The 22,714-nt window shown below is 47.3% G+C and overlaps 1 protein-coding gene across 11 annotated transcripts in view; it reads right to left on the bottom strand.

Annotated features, from left to right (window-relative positions):
- Septin11 (septin 11) overlaps positions 1–22,714 on the bottom strand; it is an 89,243-nt gene that overhangs the window by 28,903 nt on the left and 37,626 nt on the right. For 10 of the 11 annotated variants that reach the window (XR_008217541.1, XR_008217542.1, XM_052735397.1 and 7 more), the window contains exons 2-3: positions 15,217–15,331; positions 4,828–5,023 (exon numbers count right to left, since the gene is read on the bottom strand). Coding sequence is in view for 9 of the 11 variants with exons in the window: in XM_052735397.1 (XP_052591357.1) it covers positions 4,828–5,023; positions 15,217–15,331 (311 nt within the window). In the remaining 2 variants the exon portion in view is untranslated. Of the gene's footprint in view, positions 1–4,827; positions 5,024–15,216; positions 15,332–20,614; positions 20,636–22,714 lie in introns of those variants that run through there. The other variant, XM_052735390.1, reaches the window with a different exon arrangement.

Genomic DNA, 22,714 nt, shown 5'->3' with positions numbered 1-22,714 from the left:
GAGCCCCAAATCAAGCATCACAGTCCCCAGCTCCGTGGCCTTGGACAGGTCACTAAATCTTTCTGTCCTTCACTTTCCTCCTAGATAAGACAGGCACCAAAACAACAGCTTGAGTAGATCCTGGTACACACTTCTCCCAGTCCTAGGAGGTAGACGAAGGAAGATCAAGAGTTCAAGGCCAGCCTCAGAGACACAACAGTTCCAGACAAGCCTGGGCTACAAGAGACCCTGTCTTTTAAAAACAATAAAACAAATAAAATAAATACATTTTATTATAAAGTTACAGTAACAAGTGAATGAACTAGTAGATGTAAAGGATGTGCACCACGAAAGTATTTCATAATATCATAAACATAGAATGCAGTAAATCCAAAGAAAGTGGTTGGAGTTTTTAAAAAGAAGAGGGAGGGAAGAAAGGGAGGGGAGTGGAAGAGGGAAGGGGAGGGGGAGGGAGAGGGAGAGGGGAGAGGGAACAGAGGAGGGGGAGAGGGGAGAGGGAACAGAGGAGGGGGAGGGGGGGGGTGAGAGAGAGAGAGAGAGAGAGAGAGAGAGAGAGAGAGAGAGAGAGAGAGAGAGAGAGAGAGAGAGAGAGCGAGCTCAGAGAGCCAAGAACTCCACACCCTTTTCAGTACCCATTTCCTTAGTGCTGAGCCCCACCCTGGGGAAGTCCAGGAGGTCAGCCCATCGTGTCTGGGGGCTGAGCCAGCAGGGTTTCCTAACAGGGGGCAGGCTGCTCTCCTCAGCAACCCCTTATCCCACGGGGAGGAAAAGACGCTCCCAATGAGTCCTTGCCTCCTTATTTCTGAGTCTGGGCTGTCCCTGCCTTGTCTCAGGAGCAGTCCAAGCTTGTTCCTTTCTGCTTTCTACTAATTTCCCTTCTTGCCCCTTGTCTCTGATGCACCTCCACGCTGGAGTGGGGTGCGGTGGCGGGGGACATGGTGGAGACTGCTGTCAGAGCTGGGTTTTTAAGGCCTTGGTTCTCTGTCCCCTAGGCCTCCTCTGCTGCTTCTACCAAACGCCTGCTGGTCTTCACCCCTCTTCCTCTGTGGTCTCCCTGGAAAATCACATTTATTCTGACCATGTCTTTGATGACAAGTCACAGCTCTACCTCCAGCCCTACCCGGTCTTTCTGCTGAGCTTCAGATCCACGCATCCAACTGCTTATGGAACGTTCCCAATTCTCTCTGCTCTCTGCCCCCCAGGAGCCTTGCTCATTACCTGTCATTTTCAGCCTGTGGGTACCAGAAACCTGGAGGTCAACATGGAGACCCCCCACTCCCCTTCACAGCCAAGAATGAAACCTCTTCCATCTATGGGAGTGAAGGCCTAGTTCGTGAAAGAAGTAACTATCTCCTACCAACATCTCCAGCAAAATATTCAATCAATAAAAGGAATGTGGCACAAGTACTTTTTTTTTTTTAAAGCAAAGAGGAGGAAGGAAAAAAAGGGACCTAAAAGGAGAAGGGAGAGAGGAAATTACATCATTATAAATAAACAAAAGCCACGGACTCTTGGAGAACCATTTCCTTAGGCTAAAGTTTCATTATGGGAATGAAACAATGAAGTTTCCTCCAGGGAAACAGGCCGGCCGTGGTCTGTTGTCCCCCAGTATCCTTGAAACAGGCGGTCCACTGTATCTGAACCCCTTTCTCTTCTTGTCATCTGTATTCATAGAAAGATAAAGCTGAGGCCCAGCTACCTTCTGCTAGTTTCCATTGCTGTAGACAGGGCACTGGTCTCTGTTCTGTGTGGCCAATTCAAACTTCTCTGGATTGTGGCCCTATCAAGTGTGTCAGAGGTGGGGAGCACCTTTTAGGGGACCACTCCTTCCCACTACTCACTTTATCCATACGTTTCTAGCCATTAAAAAGTACAGTGAAATGAGATGTGTTCGCCCTAAAATTACAGGGAAAAGTTATTTTATGTGATTTTTTTTCTATGATCATTCTTGTAAAATAGTCACTGGTATGATTTGGACACTGACTCCATTTTCCATGATTAAAATGTCAGCATGTTTTCCCTTTCCTCTTGCTATCTGTTAACCAAAGACCATTTTCCTTACCTCTGGACTCCTCTGCCAGGAAGCTCAAAAGAAACTTGGAGTTGAAAGGTCAAACATGCACGTCACTGAAGTTTTTTAACTGTGGTGGAGACAGGGATTCTCTCAGTGGACTGGATTGTCCACACTCTTCAAGGCTGGTTACCTTATGTTCATGGTACCTCCCAAAGGTGGGGTAAACTATTCTGGTTTTAGTGAGGGAGCAAGAATTTGCTGGTTCTTGCCTCTCTAGACCCCCCTTTCCTCATCCATTAGTACAGACAGCCTGAGCAAGGAAGCCCTTTAACAAGACTTAAACATAACAGGAAATCCTCCCAGGCCCCTCTTCCTGCCTCCTTCTAGCTAGCCAGGTCAGAGGCAGATAATGTTTCAAGAATGCCGACACGATCCAAGTCTATAAACACACTGGGACATTCTTGATGTCCTGAATCCATGGGAGAAAAGCTTGCTTAACAGAAAAAAGGTAAGCCTGGTTTTGAGTGCGTCCCTTCCTATACGGTTACACACTGAGGCAAAAATGCATACTCCACTCCCAATAGTCCGAGGGAAACAGAGACTGTCCAGCAACTATTTTTAGAGAAGTCATTTAAGTTTACAGTCAACTGTCAACAACACCTTTTGAGGCATGGGCCTAGAGCTCCGAAAGTCATTCAAAAAGGTTATGCAAGAGTTGTCAAGAAATTAAAGAGGAAAAAAAATTTGGTATCTAGGTTAGGTTAATATCACACTTCCTCTCTTTGAGTCTCCTTGGAAACTATTATTTGACCCAAATGAGTCAGATAATTTCTTAAAGAGGGCTCCAGATGCGGATATGAGGATCTGCATGGTGCTAGCTTAGCTACTCTGCAGCCGGTAGCTGGCCAGTGAAAACCCACCGGCCTGAGCGGAAGTCTCGGTTAGGGGTGAGAAAAAATTAAAAACAGGGGCAGCGTCGAGGCCACCACTGCAAGCTGGAAGAGCCCATGCGGCTTCTGCAGCAAGATGCTAGCCAGAGGCTGCTGCTGCTGCTGCTGCTGCTGCTGCTGCTGAACGCTGTGGGAAGCCTGACAGGAATCCAGCCAGGGAATGCATAAACATGAAATTCCCTAACTCCCAGAGAGAGCTCTCTCACAAAGAGCCCACAGACAGGCTTTCCTCAGTGCACGGTCCGGGACAGTGCAGGGAACAGAACCCCCCCCCCCCCCCCACGCGGCTTCTGTCGCCAGCTCCCACAATGCACCTGGGCCCTTCTCCTGGTCCCCAGAGTTTTCTCCTCATTTGTGGCACTTCACATTACAATGGCCTTCAGGCACAAGCTCCCCATCATGCCTAGGCACTGAAAGTCAGAGGAAGGTCAGAGCCTGGCTGTCCCTTCCCTGGCGAGGGACAGATGGCCCTCCTTTGATCCTATGCAAATGAAGTCCTCTTCACTAAAGTAACAGTCGCCTGTGTTATCACAGGACAATGTCTACTGCAGAGTGTCTAAAGTACTCTGCAGATGAAACAGACCACAGTGCTCCGCTAAAGAATGAATTACACATTTCTGTCATGAACTGTAGTATTCACTTCTGCTGGGTACTGTTATAATGTATCTAGAGGACACACATTCCTACATTAAAGGGTTGCAAACTCCTCTTTACAGAATACATCCACAGAAACACACACACACACCATTTTTGAGATCTTTAAAAACTGTCACAGGCGCAGTTTATAAGCAGAACATCCCACAACTATTGACCACTCTAAGGGGTGAGATAGCCCTATAATGCTGTCGCCATGCAAAAATGTGTCTAGAGTCATCTTTGGGCCTGAGATGGTTTTAGTCTTCTTAAATCTCTTTTTGTATGAGCACAGCTCCTGAAAGTCTAGCAGGCCTCCACAATGAGAATGCGGGAGACAAGGGAGGCATCCTGGGGCTGAGTACCCGTCTCAGCCCACCCCTAGAAGGACCGTGAAATCTACAAGGTCTGGCCTTGGTCTCGTGGTTTTCTATAAATTACAAGGCTGCCATAGGCATGGTGGCAGAAATGAGGCTTTTCTCTCCTTGGTCTGGCCAAACTGCAGGGAAACCCACTTCCTTTAGACTACAGGGAAACTGCAGCCGGGGTTATGGGCCGGAGGTTCAGGTGACAGTTTGAGAACAAGTGGGACATTTTAAACAGTCAAGACATCTGAACTTAAGAATGGAGAACAGGCTCACTGACCTGGGAGGACAGTTAACGTACACATTCCACTCTGGCAAGTTCTAAGAATTAACTAACAGCTTCCCTCAAGGGGAGGCAAACAGGCACTCATGGTGAAGACCCACATTTATGTGGCTTTACAAATGAGCTAGTGTGCCACAAAATAAAAACTCACCGCAGTAATTTTACAACATAGCTTCAAGCTTATGTGATGAATCAGGGCCGGATTTTACGACTACACAAGAATCCACTGGTAGCGAGCAGCCTCTACCCGAGTACAAACCACCGCGCCAAAACGCTTTTAGAACATTTTGTTTTTTAATTAAGAGTTATTTCCCCATACATACACAGGATTTTGTAGTATGAATTACCTGATTAGACAATCCCCTCCATGTAGAGGACATTTTAATTCATCCAGTTGATCTACATCCCTCATGAGACCCGACCCGCCCTCCCGGGTGTTATGCAGACACTATTTGGTAATTCTGCCCCGGAAGTCTTCGAGGCCTTCGGATGTACCTGGGCTGGAGCTTCCTTGAGATGGCGCTTCCTTGAGCTGCCTATCTCCCGACCCACTTCTATAGCCGCAAAACTCCCAAGACATACCTGTCATCTTTATTAATCTGGTCTCCAAATCCCACCGTGTCCACAATGGTGAGCTTCAGCCGGACATTGCTCTCCTGAAGTTCGTAACTTCTGGCTTTCAACCGGACACCTGGCTCGTTGTGAGTAGCTGGGTCACTTTCAAACTTGGTGTTGAATAAGGTGTCCATCAACGTGGATTTGCCAATCCCTGTCTCACCTACAGAACCACAAAAGAAAAATCAAAACTAGTTTAAAAGGCGGGGAGGGCAATATTACCGGAAACTGCACCGTGAATCCCATCGTTCACTGAAGGATGATCTATGGACCACTTCCTTAGAAAAGCCTTTAAATTCATAAACTACTCAGCAGAAGAGGCTTGAACGTACAGATCAGGCTGTTTTCTAAGTAGCCAGGCCTGCGATCCCAGCAACTCAGGAGGCTGTGGCAGGAGGGTTACACGTTCAACAACTCAGTGAGATACTGCCTCCGAATAAAAAGTCAAAAGGAATGGCTGGGGAGACAGCTCAGTGGCAGAACTGCCTGGCACACAGGAGTTCGATCCCCAGTATGGAGAAAAAGACATTTTTAACCCCTGGAGAGTCAGTACCTGTGAGTCAGCCTATGGCCACTTTGTATGTCACAAGGATAAAAACTATCTCTTTTTCTCCTGAATCAGTCTGTAAAGTTTATTAATTAAGGAGAGATACATGAGTGGATTTAATGCTTAAAAAAAGAATATATTTCAAAACAACTCTTTGATAACAATAATCACCAAAGTTGCCAAGTGCTTGCTGTGTGCCAGGCCCAAGACAGGAGGTCCCACACAGTCCCATTTATATTTCCTGTTCCCAACACCCGAGCACTGAAGTGCCCTGCACTTGGCTCAGAGCAGTAAGGCTCCAAAGCATCTTAAAGTCACAGTGTAAAGCGGCGGAGCGAGAGTTTTAACCGAGTGTATACGGTCCTAGTGTTTACATTTACTCCGACTCTGTTACAGCTATGGCTGGGCATCTTTGTCTATCTCTCTGCTCTCTCCCTCTCCTCCCTCCTCTCTCCTCTCCCTCCCTCTCTTTTCCTCCCCTCTGCTGAGCTGAAGTCAAGATAACACTTACTAGTTTATGGATTTCATGGCCACACCTGTGGTGATACTTTAAACACGGCTTGAAGCAATGGCTTTATTGATTTACAGTGATATTTCCAGCCAAGGGTGTGTACTGGGCTCCTCATGTGCACCAAGCAGAGGGAAGGACACAAAACAACTGTACCAATCAATCAGGGAGGGCCGAATGGGAAGCGGGGAAAAACTGAGGATTCTGAACCTTCAGCTTAGGACCAGAGACCTCCCCTACCTTCAGTTTACCTACTGAGTTTGGATCTATGGCACAGAGAACCAAGATCGTCAATGGTGATGCCAGTTGAATGTTGACATGATTATCAAGAGGGGAATGTAGAAATCAGGATGTACTGGCCACAAAATGCACCCTTCGATTGTAGTCAGTGGACTGTCCTCTTAGACACTCAATTAAATGCGTCAACATTTTATACATGTATAAAATGTTCCTAACCCTGACCTGAAAACATTCCTGAAGCCCCTCTCTTGAAGGAAAGCTGCGATCACTTTTCAGATGCTGAAAGCCCACGGGGAAAGGAGAAATCCTAGAATCTGTAGCCTTAAGGCAACTCTCTCACAATCTGGACAAAACTGAGTAATTGGAACTTTTATGTTATTGTAATCACTGCTTCTCGACACAATGTAAAATGAAGTGGGAGGGAGGCTTTCTGGTGTGGGCTTTTCTGATGAGCAGTCTGGTGTGGTTCGCCACTTAGGCATTGATTCATTTCTTCGATAAACAGTTGCTCGAGTGCATTTTCCTTACCCTTTAACCTCTCCCGCTGTGTCCCCGACAGATCTAAGATCATAGAATTCCTGCCCTCATCAGCCCTCATCCAGTCAGTAGTTTTCCAGTGCCCACTATGTGCCCAGCTCTGTGCCAAGTTCTAGGGATACAACAATGAACTAGGCCGATAGGGTGTTCTCTGATATCTTAGAATCTGGTCTAGAGTGCAACCAAATACCAAGTGGACTCTAAGGGCGTGCTATGGGAACAGCAGCCAAAGTGTGCCTGCCATAGTCACATTTTTCTCCTGAGCAAGACCACACCTTCCACCCTGTGACCTCGTGAGCTGCCACAGAAAACCGGACGACAGCTTGGCCTCTGACCCAAAGGCAACCACAGAGGCCTGGCTGCTGTAGTGCTACATACGAGACCCATCCAAGTAGAATGTCTCTGCATAAGAGACAATCAGCACGCTGTCACGGCCTGGAAAAGGGAAGGTGGACAGAGAGAGGTCAACAGGCCGAAATGACAGGGGAGGGATGAACACGTGGAAGCCACAGTGGAGACAGAGCATCGGCTGGGGATACGGGAGAAGAGAGCAGATCGCAACAGAAGAGTGAAACACTAGGAACTGAGTTTTAACGCTAGTGTCTGAGTACTTAGTACGCTAATGAGTGGAGGTGCGGGGATAGCAGGGTGAACAGACCAAATGCTGACCGCCTGCACCTCAGGTACTGCCTGGATCTCATTCCAGATGGCTCTGCATCTGGCCGGACAGTATCTGAGACTGAGTTTGGTCTTCCTTACTTTCCTGAATATCCATTTTCTCATGCATAGTAACACGCATGCACACCCCGGTATAAAATAACATAAGCTAATCTGCTTCTTCACAAGTGGCCCTTTCCAAGCCCATGGCCATAATTCTCGTCCTCAGAGATTAGCCACGAGCAAAACAAAATGACTGTGTGATGGACACAGATAAGAAAGAGCATTCTCCCCTTAAGAGACTCGGATTGTGCTGGACAGCCTGCTGGTGGCAGGGCTCACGGCACCGTGAGCATGTGTCGGGCAGGGACTGCTTGGTTCCCAGAAAACTATACTCGCAGGACATCAGCAAAGAGGCACGAAGTGCCCCCACCCCAGAAGTTTCCACCAGGTCAAAGGTAGTCACAGAGTGACCTACTTCTCTCTCATGTTTCCCTGAGGACAGCAATAAAACTTCCATTTACAAGGCAAGGATTCTAGGCTACCTGAGACTGCAATCACTCTCTCTCTCTCTCTTTTTTTTTTTACTAGCTGAGAATTACTTAAGCACAGCAAATTGGGAATACCATCCATGATCTTTTTTTTTTTTTTTTTTTTTTTTTGGTTTTTCGAGACAGGGTTTCTCTGTGTAGCTTTGCGCCTTTCCTGGGACTCACTTGGTAGTCCAGGCTGGCCTCGAACTCACAGAGATCCGCCTGGCTCTGCCTCCCGAGTGCTGGGATTAAAGGCGTGCGCCACCACCGCCCGGCTTCCATGATCTTTTTTAAAAAGACATGGCATGTTTCATGATCGTCTACATTAAGGTGGAAATTGTGAACAATTAGCGTTCTAGACCCTACTTATAGCACAGAGTCACTCAGATGGTCGAAAAAACCCCGCTTTCCTCTAAATTTCCGAGTGCTGGGCTTCCCAGGTCTGTGCTCTGCGCTTCTGAGGGCTGTCCTTAGAACCAGCAACACTGGCAGCCGTGGGATCACCAAGAGCAGTCAGTGGGAAGCGCAGGGGGAGGAGAAAGGACCACAGAGGCTGGGGGCTGTCTTTCTGCAGCCCTGGTGTCCTGTTCAGCTACACAAGGGCTCCACCACTTCGCTGCATCCCAAGCCTTGGTTTGTGTTGTTCAGCTGCCTTTTGTCTCTTGTGTTTTTGAGTCAGGGTCTCACTGTGTAGCCCTAGCTGGCCTTGAACTCACATAGACCTGCAGACCTTTGCCTCCCAGAGTGCTGGGACCCAAAGCATGTACTTCATTTTTTTTTTTTTTTTTTGACAAGGTCTTGCTTTGCAGCCTAGGCTGGTCTTGAACTCACTATATAGCCCAGGTAAGCCTCAAACTTGCAATCTTATACCTCTGCCTCTCAAGCATGAGGCTTAGAGGCCCGCATCACCATGCCTGGCATAGGGGAGATTTTTCAATGCACTGGCCTTTGAACCTTCAAGCTAAACTCTAAATGCAAAGCCCTGTCTATACCTCAAAGTTCCCCTAAAGCAAAAACATGTCTTTTTTTTCTTCTTTGTAAAAAAGATTTATTTTTATTTGATGTAATTGAGTGTTTGGCTTAGTTAAGGTGTCTACTGCTGTGAAGAGATACCGTGACCACAGCAACTCTTATAAAGGAAAACATTTAATAGGGGTGGCTTACAGTTCAGAGGTTCAGTCCGTTATCATCATGGTGGGACAAGGCAGCATGCAGGCAGGCATGGTGCTGGAGAAGCAGCTGAGAGTTCTACATCTTGATCCAAAGGCAACAGGAAGTGAACTGAATGAACTAGGCACAGCTTGAGCACAGGAGACATCAAAGCCCACCCACACACAGTGACATGCTTCCTCCAACAAGGCCACACCTCCTAATAGTGCCACTCCCATAGAAGCCTATGGGGAACAATTACATTCAAACTACCACACTGATTAACTGACAACCTACTACATACAGGACCCAGCTCCCACCAAACACATGATGACATCTTCGGAAAAGCAGTGACTGACACTAAATTTGCAGCGTTTCAAAGCTCATAGTAGAGCTCCAGGCACAGAGGAGGTTATATTTTTAATGCTAACAGAGAATCAGAATGGTCATGTGGAAGATCACTTTACTGGATTGGCCACTTCGGTGGCTTTTCCGTGTGTGGCTGTTCTGGGGTCGACTCATCTGCCTGAGCACGCAATGGCAGAAGCAATGGAAGCCGCTGGTGAAGCGCTCTCTGTGGCTCCTGCCAATGATGGGGAACGTGACACCCACATCCCAGGGGGAAGCAGTCCCACCCTTCTGCTCACTCAGGCTCACTTCAGGTGGACATGAAAAACAGCCAGAGCTGCAGGATGAATCACACCGATGCCTGAGTCAGACCCTTCACTCTAACTGCCAAGCCTGGCGACTCAGGGGAACAGCTGTATGCAAAGGCCTGCTTGCCCTGCATAACGGAACGAGCCAAGAGTTTAGTGGACGGAGCCGGGTCATCAGGCAGCCGAAAGCTACATTATTACTCCCCGCACACTGGCCTTTGACGAAACCTGCTTTGGCCTAACAGTGCCAGCCTGCAAGGGGATTAAAAGAGCACACCACATGACATGACTGACTGCACTCTGGGGATGCTCCCAAACCCTGAACATGACATCCACCAGTACCTCTTTTCTGAAACATCCATACGATTTTTTTGTTTGTTGTTTAGGTGAGTTTTGTCTGAAGCAATTATTTCTGTTTTTTACTTAATAAATCTCTCACACATCAAACTTTGACCTTGTGTCTGGCACATAATATGATAACTGTTGCAGACAAGCCTGAAACAGGCTTTGAGCTCGACCCTAACCTGGGCTCCCCCTTATTTTCTGGGGTCACCTTTATCTTCACTCATTTTATCCCGTGAGCTGTTTCACAGCCCTTCCTGGGAAAAGGCGGGACCGTGACGTGGAAGATGGGATTGTAAGCGGACACTGCAGTCTTGGGTAAAGGAATTAATTGTAAACGTGTCTGTGTTCTATTCCTCTCCTCCTCAAAACAATTACGCTGGATTTTTTTTTTAATCCATTTTCAAAATACATTACTGACTGACTCTTCTTTGGAATAGCTCCTCTTCAGACAGGGATGGTGACAGCCTCTCACTCATCTCCATGCTCCTAAGAACCTACACTCACCCGGGTGAGTGTGGATGGGGCCTCCGAGAGAATCAGTGTCACTCTGGAGGATGAATGACAGCTATAGAAATCTAAAACTGTGGCAAGAGGCTGAATAAGAACTGATGATTCTTTGCTAAAATACCTCCTGTATAAAAATGAAAGGCTTTATTTAAAGAGCGGTTTGGGCGGGGGTGACTTAATGTAAGCAGGATGGAGAGGGGGGCCAATACCTCCAGCTCCCATCCTGCATGCAGAATGGAATCTCTCTTCCTTGCACTCCTTCCCAGGATGCAACACTGGTGGATTCTAATGGCGGACAGTTAACGCAGTTGCTCTGAAACCGGACTAAGTTCATGTCAAGATCAGTTTCAGCCCTGATTTATCTTCTCTGCTTACAACTCACAGAACAAAATAGTGATTCGATAGCCTTTTGATTAAAAAAAAAAAAAAGGCTCCTTAATGGAATCATAACATTTGCTGAACCTCAATTCCTGTTTATATTCCTCACAAGGGAGTAAAACGAGGTGGGCGTGGTGGCACATACTTTTAATCCCAGCGCTCAGGAGGCCGGGGCAGCAGATTCCTGAGTTCGTGGCCAGCCTGGTCTACATAGAGTGTTCCAGGGCATCCAAGGCTACATGGTGAGACTCTGTCTCAAGAGATCAAAAACATAAAAAGAAAAGAAAAAGTGGGTTTACTGTATAAAAAGTGTAACGGACAGGTTAGGATGAAAAGTAGTGGAGACGCTCCACGGACGCCCAGGTCAATGGCTCCTGCTCCTCCATGTGTTCTCCAAATACTTTGGTTGGCTAGAGCACTTTCTCCTAAGCTTTTACTTTAAACAATCATTGACTGATAATGGGAGTTTGCTCTTGTTGTTGCTATAAAATACCTGTGGTTAAGAGCTTTGACAAGCCTCAATTCTGATGTGCTAGTATTTAATGCTGATGGGCCTAGCTTCTGGAGAGCTTACGTTGCTCCTAACCAAAGAGCCCTGACCAGTGAAAGGCCTGAGATGGGGTAGCTTTACGGAGAGGAATCTGTTGAGCTCACATCTGTGGAGATTTGAAGGCATGGTGCCAGCCTCAAGTTGGTGCTAATGAGACCTAATAATGGTGGATGGCGTGGCAACACGGACAAACTCATGGCCCGACGGGAGGCCAGAGGCTGAGGAACAGCCAGAATAAGGCCTCTCCTCACTGTCCTCTCACTGCACTCTCTGTCCTCTTTCTCCGTCCTTTCTCACCGTCCTCTCTCACTGCACTCTCTCACCACCCTCTCTCACCTCACTCTCTCACTGCACTCTCTCACCTCACTCTCTCTCACTACACTCTCTCACCTCACTCTCTCTCACTACACTCTCTCACTGCCCTCTCTCACTGCCCTCTCTCACTAGGTCAGACACAGAGACCCAGGAGAACTCTCCTCCCTTCTGAAGGGAAAACCTAAGTGCCTCTCACAGACACCCCATTCTTAAAGGTCCCACAACGTTCTGCCACCAAGGCGGCGTGGCGTCCCCAGCACAGGAACTCTTGGAAGACAGACTCAAACCACAGCCAACCCTGTCTTGGAAGTATATCCAGATTTATCATGAAGGGAAAAACCCTAAAGCACATGAACAGAGTGATCCTCTGTGTAACTCAAACCCCAGACACCTGTGCACCCGTGAGGGTCCTCATCGGTCCAGAGTGTGGGGCCCACACCCACCTCCCTTCTGATAAAGCCTTTCTTTCTCACAGGGAGCCGCTTGGTTCTGGAGCGGACGGAGCTCCACTCCCAGCCAGGCTGGGCATGTGACCCGCACTCAGAATAACCTGTGGGGGTCGGTGATCTGTGTCAGGGAATGGTTTGTTCCTTCCCACAGTTGGTAAGCTGGTAATTGCTGGAAGGCAGACTGCTGGGGGGAAAAGCATAAACACAAACAGGCTACCAGGAGCAAGCAACACCGACAAGCGGGCGGTGTTCTGACCGCATCCTTCCATCCTGGGAGGCAGCTGTGGTCCGTGTGTGTGCGTGTGCAATGGGTACACACACATCCGTGTGTGTCAGTGACAGCACCTATGTGGGAAAGCCTTGGGCTTTCCACTTTGTTTGAGACAGGGTATCTGTAGTTTTCTGTCTGTCTATGCCAGACTAGCTGGCCCATGAGCTCCTTGCCTCCATCTCCATCTCACAGAGAGACACTGGAATTTTACACCAAGCTTATACAGGGGTTCTGGGGATTTGAACTCAGGTTCTCACACTTGTGTAACGAGTGTGCTTGCTCACTGAACCATGTCCCCAGCCCCGGAGCTAGTTGTTCTTAATTCTATCATTGTAATGTGTTATTTTCTGAGCCGATATTGGGGGAAGGCAGTCGTAGCTACATTTAAATTAGATTTCTCCAATTCTCTGTGAAAAGGAATTTCCCATTATAAGAACGATAATCAAAGAAAGGCTTTGCTTACATTGGAGACAAGGGAAAGGGTCCAAGAGCCAAGGATGCAGACATCCTCTGAAATTATAAAAAGCAAGGGATTCGTTCTCCCTGAGGTTCCTGTAAGTGATGGCACCCACAGACCAACGCAGAACTCTGCCTACACAATGGGAAGGTGTAATACATCGGGTGTGTTACAAGCCACCAGACTAATTTCTTATTAGAGAAAGAGGCAGGAAACTCCTAGAAGCACCCCAGGGTTATCTGTGAGGAACTCAAATTCAGGTGGGAGTTTTGTAACTTTTCAATAATAAGCACGTATTACATTAATTACTTTGAGAAGCTGCACTTACGAGCCGAAGCAAACTGCCCACATATGAAACAGGGTATTACTGCTTATCCGGGAGAGGGGCTTTTTCTAATCTAACAAGGCAGCATTAACATAAGGAAATCCAATCTGTATCAAAATTGTGCTGTTTACCATGAGGGGTCAGTCACGAAGCCACTGCATGCGGCCTACCCAGTTGGCTCCTGCCCTCTAGCAAGCCCAATCCCACAGGACAGCTCTCCTTGATAGTGCAGGAGGCACAGTGCAACTCTCAGACCAGTTCATGAAGCCAATTTTGGAAAGGGAATTTGGGGAGGCTTGGAAGGGAAGTCAGAATAGTAATTGGCTCAGAATTATAATTTAGCACACTTCTCCATACAAAACCAGCAAATTGCTACACTAATGAACTGCCCTGCTCTGCAGTGGGCATGCACCAAGAAACAACTCATTTATGCCATTCTGTAGACTGACCTGTAGCTCAAGAGGGACCCATTCAACACTGACAGGCTTCCGCATGGGGAGGAAAGGGGACACATGAGTTGGCTGCTCTGGCCACGTCTTTCCTGCCATTCTCTTACCCATAGTTTGAAACACAATGCCAGAGAACAAGCTGGCCCAGAGTGCCGGCCAGTACACACTCTACACCATTGACTCTCACACCCCCTGCACACTGGCCCCACGCAGCAGGCTCCCGAGGAAGAAGAGCATTCACTCCCCAACCGCACCTCCTCCTGGGGAGCCAGCATGCTTCTCACACTGAAGGCCAGCCTTTCCGATTGGACCGCGTTCCACATAGCCAGGAAATCAGCCTAACATGTTCTGTCAGTTTCGGGGGGGAGGGGGGGGTCCACTTGGCCACACAGAGAAATGCTTCTGTCTGTCTGTCTCAAAGTGATGTCCCGAAGAATCTGCCAAGGAGACTGTGGCCACCAAACTCCACCCACCAACGGGCTCGCTGCTCTCCAGGGAGGGTGTTTCAGGAATAGCTTTCAATCAAGAGAACAGATTTCTATTCTGATTTTTCTTGTTTGCCGCTCTTGTCTACCTTTCTCTTCTTAGTTTAAAATGGATGCAGCTAGAGGGAGAAAGAACATCCCCCCAGGCCAGAGGTGACCTGGGTTCGGGCAGAGCCCTGGGGTGGGGGTGCTGAAGGAGACGCACTGAGGGTGCCTGTCAGATCTCTTTGGATTTTTCCGTCTGTCTACAAGGAATAAAACGAAGGTCAAATTTAGATCCCAATTTAAAGACAGCAGGTCAGATACAAAATAGGATTCTAGATTTTTTTTTTTTTTTTTGGTCCTGAGAGCAAAGCTTACATCAGTCATTTTAACTCTTCCTGACTCAGTGTGTCTTTAGAAGCTTCCAGAGAGGTTACTGTTCACAATAGTTCCTAGGAGACCCTAGGAACACACTGCTTAGAGCAGCGTTTCTCAACCTTCCTAATGCTATGATCCTTTAACACAGTTCCTCATGTGGTGGTGACTCCAACCATAAAATTATTTTCATTGCTACTTCATAACTGTAATTTTGCTACTGTTATGAACTATAATGTAAAAATCAGATATGTGACCTCCTCAAAGGGGTCGTGACCCACAGGTTGAGAATCACTGGCTTAAAGGCTTTTGGATGTTATTCCAGTACATACCTGAGCTCCTTCAACTTCCTATAGTCTAATTAGGGTCCAGCGCCTCCTCTCCATGAAAAATTACAATAAATGTTTTCAGAACAATAAGACTGATCAGTCCCAAGACCACATGACAGAAATAAAGACAATTTGAGCCGCACCAAAAAACTACAAAGCACTTACCAAAATATAGTTCTGAATTTTCACAATGGTGCCACACAGGGCGAGCAATTATTGCCCTGATAAATTGGAAGAAATGGGGAATAAACTATCATCCTCCTGTCCCAGAAACATGTCCCCTTCTGTGCAAGAGGGGACACCTTCACTTACCCACGCACAGGATGTTGAAACAGAATCCTTGAGAAGTGGATTTGTTGACCAGCTGGTCAGGGAGACTGTCAAATCCAACATGGCCAGAAAGCGATAAGTTTCGAAGCTCTTCATTCTGGAATTTAAGAGGAGAAATGCTTGAGAAACCATGAACGACATCACCAGACAGATGTTACTTTCGCGATCCTTGTGACACAGAGAGATGGCCTGGTGTCTACGCCGTCCCTGGCTTCTTCACTATCAACTCCAGAACCTCTCCCTTCTACAGCCTCCCTCCAAGAGCAGACTGCCTCCCCAGGGGCTTCGTCCCTTGCATTCAGTGTATGGTCCCAGGGAACAGAAGCTCGTAGAAGTGGCTAGTTCATATCTGTGATAGGTGACATTAAAAAAACATTTTAATAGCTTCCACCATTCAAGGGGAACTTTCCGTTTATTTTCTACACATGGGAACACTCTTCCAGACACACCAAGGGGGTCTGAGATGCTCACAGAGGAAGATATGGAGGCCTGCAATGAAGGCATGTTACTGTAACCACCATAGTACAACATACTTAAAACTTCTCAACACACGAAGCAGTCCCATCTCCTCCTTCTACTGTCCAGGCTCAGTGGTGTTTCTTCACTCAGGGTCTGAACACACTGGACCTCCTCAGAGTGGACTGGTGGAGACTGGGGGGAGGCACAGGAGTTGAGAGACTCATCTGTCCTGGATGACACTCCCCTGACCAGTTCCACAACTTTGAGCACATCTCATGGGCTTTAGAGACCCACAGTGAAGGTTTTCTTTCCTGAGAAACAGAACTCGATGGCAGTCAACCAATTACAGGATCCTACTTATGCTTTTCAAGTCCAGAAGCTGAACACGAAACGCCTTCTGGGAGACAAGATTGCTGGTGTTCTAGCTATGTCACCAAGAGATTTTGGCGCGCGCACACAGACCTGAGGTCTGTCTTGATTGGCTTCCTCAGGCTCTCTCCACAGTAGTTTTCGAGACAGGGTCTCTCACTGAACCTGGAGCTCAAACAGGCGGGGCTGTCTGGCCAGTGGAACTTCAGGAACCCAGCTGTCTCCATCCCCAGCACACGCCACCACACCTGGATTTCTCCGTGGGTGCTGGGGTTCTGAACCCAGGTCCTCAGGTTTGTTTGACAGGCACTTTACCAAGGAAGCTAGTCCTCCAGCCTCACAGGTTCATTTTTTAAGTAAAAAAGAAAAAGCTTGTCATCATCAGCCGATGATTTTAAATGATTTTTTTACTCTATTCTTATACTGTGGGATTATGAATGTGATAATAATAACCAATAATAATAATGCTTAATAACCAAAGCACGCTCCATTCTCAAATTTCTATGGTTACTCCATGGGCACAGAAATGTGACTCCATAAAGGCTAGGATTGATAGACTGTGAACACTAGACTGAGTACACACCAGCTCTAAAATTCTTATTTTTGTGAAATAAATCGAAAACTCAACCCCTTGCCTGTAACGGTGGCAGCTGCGGGTTTGAAGTCAATGGGACAGAGAACAGATGTCATTCTGTGAATAGTTTCCTTGAAACCTGCCAACAGTAAATACAGGACTAGAAAACAAGCTCTTAGCCTTGAGTGGGACAACATGGGCCGCAGCACAGCACACAGCTTCGCAGACAGGCCCAGTGGGCAACGGTCCTGGAGGATGAGCGAACCATCCAACAGCGCTGGACAGTCCAACAGTGCCTGCCCCTTCCTTTCAGATACCTCAAAAGTTCAGAACATAGGTATTTTTAGGGTGTTTACCACATCCGCCGAGTTGTGGGGGAGGAGCATGTGAAGTCAGCCCTAGATTATATTTAGCAATGTTTCCATAGCAGCTGTGTGGTGGCTGCTGGGCACTCGGCTTGGAGAAGCCACCTCGCCGCCTTCACGTCTGTTCTGTCACACATGTGAACAGTCACAGAGCAGGAAAAGGCAAGGGCAGTCCCAGGCCTATGCTCCCTCTACTGCCAGTCACAATTTTAACTTCCAGGGAAAAGCAGGGTGGATGCTATGGATTCTGCCTTGCTGGATGTCTAGATACCCAACATCTACCCGCAAGCCAATCCCAGGAAGGCATCAGTTAGTAATTATAGCTCTGGTCCCAGAACCCAGAGCTCAGCATCTCACCGTTACCCAAACCACGAGAAACCACCCACGTACCCACCGAGTATTTTTACACCCATTGAAAACCACACACCAAATGCAGGCTTATGAAACATTTTGGTCTTGAAATTTTTGAAATTTCAAGCCATGTCCTTTGTCCTTAGAGTGTCTTGGGAAATATATAAGATTTTAAATGTACCTTTAAATTTTATAATTGATCCCAAAATCTTCCCAGTGTTAAAGAAGAGTCACTGCTCACAAGTGTGCAGTGAGTAAAAGGAAACAGGAAGTTCTTCACCCAGCTCAAGGACTCGGAGCATCAGAATGACGAAAGGCCCAGCTGAGGAACTCACCTGGTGACTCAGACACAGCTAAAATGAAGCCCTCCTCCAGCATGTCCTGACACTCACCTAGAGTTCCCGATCCAAGAAATGCAGTCTCTTTTGGGTCCAGAGGTCCAAGTCTCAAAGCACTACAGGTATTCCCACATGACCAACACTATCACACATCTGGAAAGCACTCCCGAATTTCATCCACACTACCCCCGTTTGCCTGACTGAACTGGGATGGGGGTTCTCTTGGGTTTTCCTATCTGTCCTGAAAACTGACACAGCACTGGAAGCCGATCCTCCCATCCCTAACTCGCCCTTCCCCGGAGTTCCTGTCTCTATCGGTGGATTACCTGACTGAGACCTCTGCTCCTCAGTTCTCAAGTCGCATCACTACTGCCCACGTCCTCTCTCTGTGCCTCGATTCTATGCCCTCTCTTCCACCTTGATGCCAAATGGTCTCAGTATCCACAGGTTCCATCCAAACTCCCTGTCGCCATCCCAAGGCTGTCCAAATCTCCATTCTTACTCGATCTCCTACATCTCACCAGGATGTACTGGACACCTTGATGAGTCACTTTCTGAGCCTGGAACAAACCAGGTATCTTCCTACTTCCTCTTGCCTACAGTGATTCCCATTTCCTCTTACCTACAAGGGCCTCATATCTCTAATACTGACATAGCCATACCTTACAGGCCCCACTGAAATGTTACCACCAAATTTATCTTTATGAGGAAATCCTGGGGAATATTTTGTGTAAGCATTCCCCTTCCCAATAAGAATAAACTACTGATATTCTTTGGCCATTCTAATAACTAACATATAGTAGTAGCTAATGTTCCAGAAGTACTTGAAACAGAAACAAACTGATGCTCGCTCTTTCTTTCTTTTTCTCTTTCTTTCTTTCTTTCTTTCTTTCTTTCTCTCTCTCTCTCTCTCTCTCTCTCTCTCTCTCTCTCCCTCCCTCCCTCCCTCCCTCCTTCCTTCCTTTCTTTCTTCTTTTTTCAAGACAGGGTTTCTTCGTATGGCCCTGGCTATCCTGGTACTCACTCTGTAAACCAGGCTGACTTTGAACTCCCCTCTGCCTCCCAAGTGCTGGGATTAAAGGTGTGTGCCACCACTGCCTGCCCTGATGCTGTTTTCTTAACAACTGCATAAAACAGCTGCTATCACCCAAGTTCACGTCGTAAGTGAGGAACCGGAGGCACAGAAATGAGTAATCTACCCAAGGCTGCACAGCTACGGAAGCCGAGAGGCAGGCGTCTGAACGCAAGAAGCCAGCGTCTGGAGCCGGAGGCCTTGCACTTAGCCTTCGACGGTGCGGGCAGGTCTGTAATGCTGCCAGGCAGCCTTGGACCTGGTGGCGCCTTCAGCTACTGGAGACATCCAATACGTTAAGACAACAACAACAACAATTCTCTAAAACCCTAGTTCTTCGGAATCGTAACGGGTGGAAACTGAGCATCGGAATGGACAACCCGTTCCAGTATATTTTCACTGCCCTGGCAAGTCAACACACTTCGATTTCTGCAGCCTTGGCACATGGAGCCTATAATAGAAGGCTTAGTTTTAACCATTTTCGAAACAAAAGTAGCAACATGAAGCCACTAAGTAAGCCCTGGAAAGAAGACTTTAATTGGTTTAACACCCCCTTTGCTAATCTAGCTGGTGAAGATTTGTTACCAGATGAATTCCACAGCCCACTTCATCCTTAATGGAGCCACTGTGGCCCAACTTCAACGTGCAAAACAGCCAGTCCTTAATTTGACTATTTCACTTTTCTTTTTAGACCATGTCTTCTTGGATATAATTATTGTTTTCCTAAAAATGCTACTAAAATCACTAAAGTCGAAGTGTTATTTGTGTTACTCATTAATAACGTTGTTCCCAGGTGTAAGAAGTCTTACAATGTAGATAGCTCATACTAATATACTACTATTGAGGACAAAGTGATAAATACCATCTGAACAGAGGGACATGGGGAAGAGAGAAGTAACTTTCAGGGGTAGAAATTTGGGGCACCACGAAGGTTCCCTAACGACATTAGTGAGAAACCCTGCAGCTTACAGGAGCATTTCCAGGTGAAAGCTACATGTGTCCACGAGGCCAACTGGCAATGGACGTACACCCTTGAGTTTATAATCAGAAAGTTTTTAAGAGGTGCCCAGCTGACTTTATTATTGAAACTATAAGACAGCTTATATGAGCTTATGTGAGTGTCAAAAGCTGGACAGTGGTGGCACTTAACTTTAATCCCAGCACTTGGGAAGCAGAGGCAGGCAAACCTCTAAGTTTAAGGTCCACAGAGTGAATTCCAGGACAGCCAGGGCTACACGGAAAAACCCTGTCTCAAAAAACAACAAACAAACAAACAAACATGAATGTGTGTCAACACCCAGTTCTGAGCATCTCTCCAAACTGTGTTCCACACACACACACCCCGCCCACCCTGTGCATCCTTCCATCTGGCTATCAACGCTGGGCTCTGCTTAAGTACACCGTGGACCCGGAACGCAGTTTAGAGAGCTGTTCAGAACCAGGTGTTGATACACACACACACTCTTTTTGGACAGACCTGGGCTGGAACCCCAGCTTCTTTTCCGACTTGCTTCCTGTCCTTGTTTTGGCAGCCCTTGGCCGGGCTGCACTTAATGGTCCTCAGGAAAGAAGAGTTTGCTTTCCCCAAGTGAGGCGGGAGGGGGAGGCAACTCCAGCTCTAAAACCTGAGATGAATTAGTTCCGTGATGGCTGTGGGACACTGCAGGAGAAACTGATCGGCAAAGCTCTTGGATTAGACAATACAGTACAACCACCTGAGAAGAGGGGAGGGAACAAAAGGAAGGGAGGTAGGGGAGAGGCTGAGGACTCCGGCACGGAGATGATCCACCTTCAGGGAGGGGGCTCCGTGGCCGAGCTGGAGGGACAGGGAGCATGCAGAATCAGTGTTTACCGGCATCAGCAGCTCCGAGGCAGGAAGCCATTCCGATTCCCACCCTCACTCCGGCTTCTATTTTAATCCGTCCCAGACTCTCGAAATGAACACGCTTGATGCGCCCAGATGGACTCTATTCTCCACATTCCAAGTGAAATCCCCTTACTTTACCTTAACACCAAACAGCTGAGCACTGGATGTGGTTAGTAGAATGGCCTATATCCTCTGATCCTTATCAGTGGGCGGAAGCAAGAGTGTTGCCAAGGTGATGTTTTGTTATAATTAAAACAAATTAAAATTAGGAAAGCTAAGCCGGGCGGTGGTGGCGCACGCCTTTAATCCCAGCACTTGGGAGGCAGAGCCAGGCGGATCTTTGTGAGTTCGAGGCCAGCCTGGACTACCAAGTGAGTTCCAGGAAAGGCGCAAAGCTACACAGAGAAACCCTGTCTCGAAAAACCAAAAAAAAAAAATTAGGAAAGCAAAGTAATTTTTACCTTTAAGGTCAAGAAGGGCTTCCTCCTCTTAAATATAATTTTTTTGTGATATAATTTATGTATGCAGAGAGCATGCTGGAGATTTTTGTGTACAAAAAAAAAAATCTTACCATAACCTCAGTTTGTGCACAGTAAATCATAGTGATCCAGCTGTAAGGTCATGTGATTTAATTTAGCCAAAGGACCCTCTTAAGTAAAGTCTTGGGTCCTATCTCCAATTCTACGGTTCCCTTTGTCTGGAAATAAGAGATGCCTAGGTCTGCGGCTGTCACTTGAGGAACGGCAACATACGAGAAACTCCAGGGAGCACAGTTCTTCTTGCCGGATCAAGACAGCGTCTGTACAAGAGATGGCAGCTGAAGAGTCTATTCGTCATCCTGAGAAACTACAACCAGTGGAGATATGTGTGTGTGTGTGTGTGTGTGTGTGTGTGTGTGTGTGTGTGTGTGTGTGTTTCTCTCCACCTGAACCTTTCATTTCTGCTTGTTTTCCTCCAATAATTATCAATTAGTCAAAAGTTGTATGGTTAGATCCCAGGCATGGTGGAGAGAGAGGGAAGAAGAAGGAAAGGGGAGCGGGAAGGAAGAGGAGGGGAAGAGAGGAAGGAGAGGGGCAGGGAGGAGGGGAAGGAGGAGTAGGGAGGAAGGGGAGAGAATGTCCCGCCCTCTTCACAATTGTCCTTTCTACCATTTCCGGTGTCTGCAGTCTTCCACAAAAGTGAGTTGGTTATCTGCTGTCAGGGATCGGAGTGAATCTTTACCGATGGCTTCATTCATGTGCACTATTTACACTGATGAGTAATTTGTGCTAGACACCATGCTAAACACTAAGTGGAAATGCAAAGCACTCCCAACCTGTGAGGGAGCAGGTGGGCGCTAGTCCAACAGCCACAAAGGTATCATCACTTACTGAGTCCTAACGCGTGCACATGCCATTGCTAAGTGCCAAGGTCTGCTGCTAAGAAAGAAAACAGCACCTGTAATGTGGAGCGGTAAGCAGTAGTGGGGGACCCTGTGTTAGTCAAAAAGTTGAAAATGAGGGATGCTTTGCGACTTTGTACCTCACGGAATCACTCAGACTTCAAGCCTACCTACCATATGTAGAACCATGTACAAGTACCTAAGTATTTTTGAGTATTAATTAAGCAGTTAACTCCAATGGAGTCAAGTGCCGGCTGTATACTTCAGGCTATATATTCAGTGAAAACCCGGAGTCTCTCTGGGCAGAGGTATGACGAGAGGAGGCAGAAATGACCGACTTTAAGTCCTGAGAGGACAGACGCACAACTTCAAGAGAAGCACAGACGTACCCACAGGACAATATGAATGGAGAGCACGGATACGTAGGCCTACTCCTAATAAGTGTAGACAGTATACTCCTTTGCCGTCTCTCCTCCCCATGAAAACGTGCTTATTGGGAAAGAGGAGAGGAGCCTTTTCATTCAGGGAGTTTCTGTTTGAGGGCTCTGTTTCTGGAGTACAGATGCCACCCAGCTGAAGAGAAAATGCAGATTCTCTTGCAAGAATGTGACTAAGCCACCTCCCAGTACCTGAAGAAATCCTGACCTCACAAACTGCCCAAGAGCTGTTTCCCCCAAGTACTCTACCTGATCATTTCTGTAAAC

The sequence above is a fragment of the Peromyscus californicus genome, unplaced genomic scaffold (genome assembly GCF_007827085.1).
Source record: "Peromyscus californicus insignis strain IS unplaced genomic scaffold, ASM782708v3 Scaffold_13__1_contigs__length_99412109, whole genome shotgun sequence".
Taxonomy (NCBI): domain Eukaryota; kingdom Metazoa; phylum Chordata; class Mammalia; order Rodentia; family Cricetidae; genus Peromyscus; species Peromyscus californicus.
The sequence above is the reverse complement of the archived record's forward strand: the minus strand, read 5'-3'. Positions and strand labels throughout refer to the sequence as shown.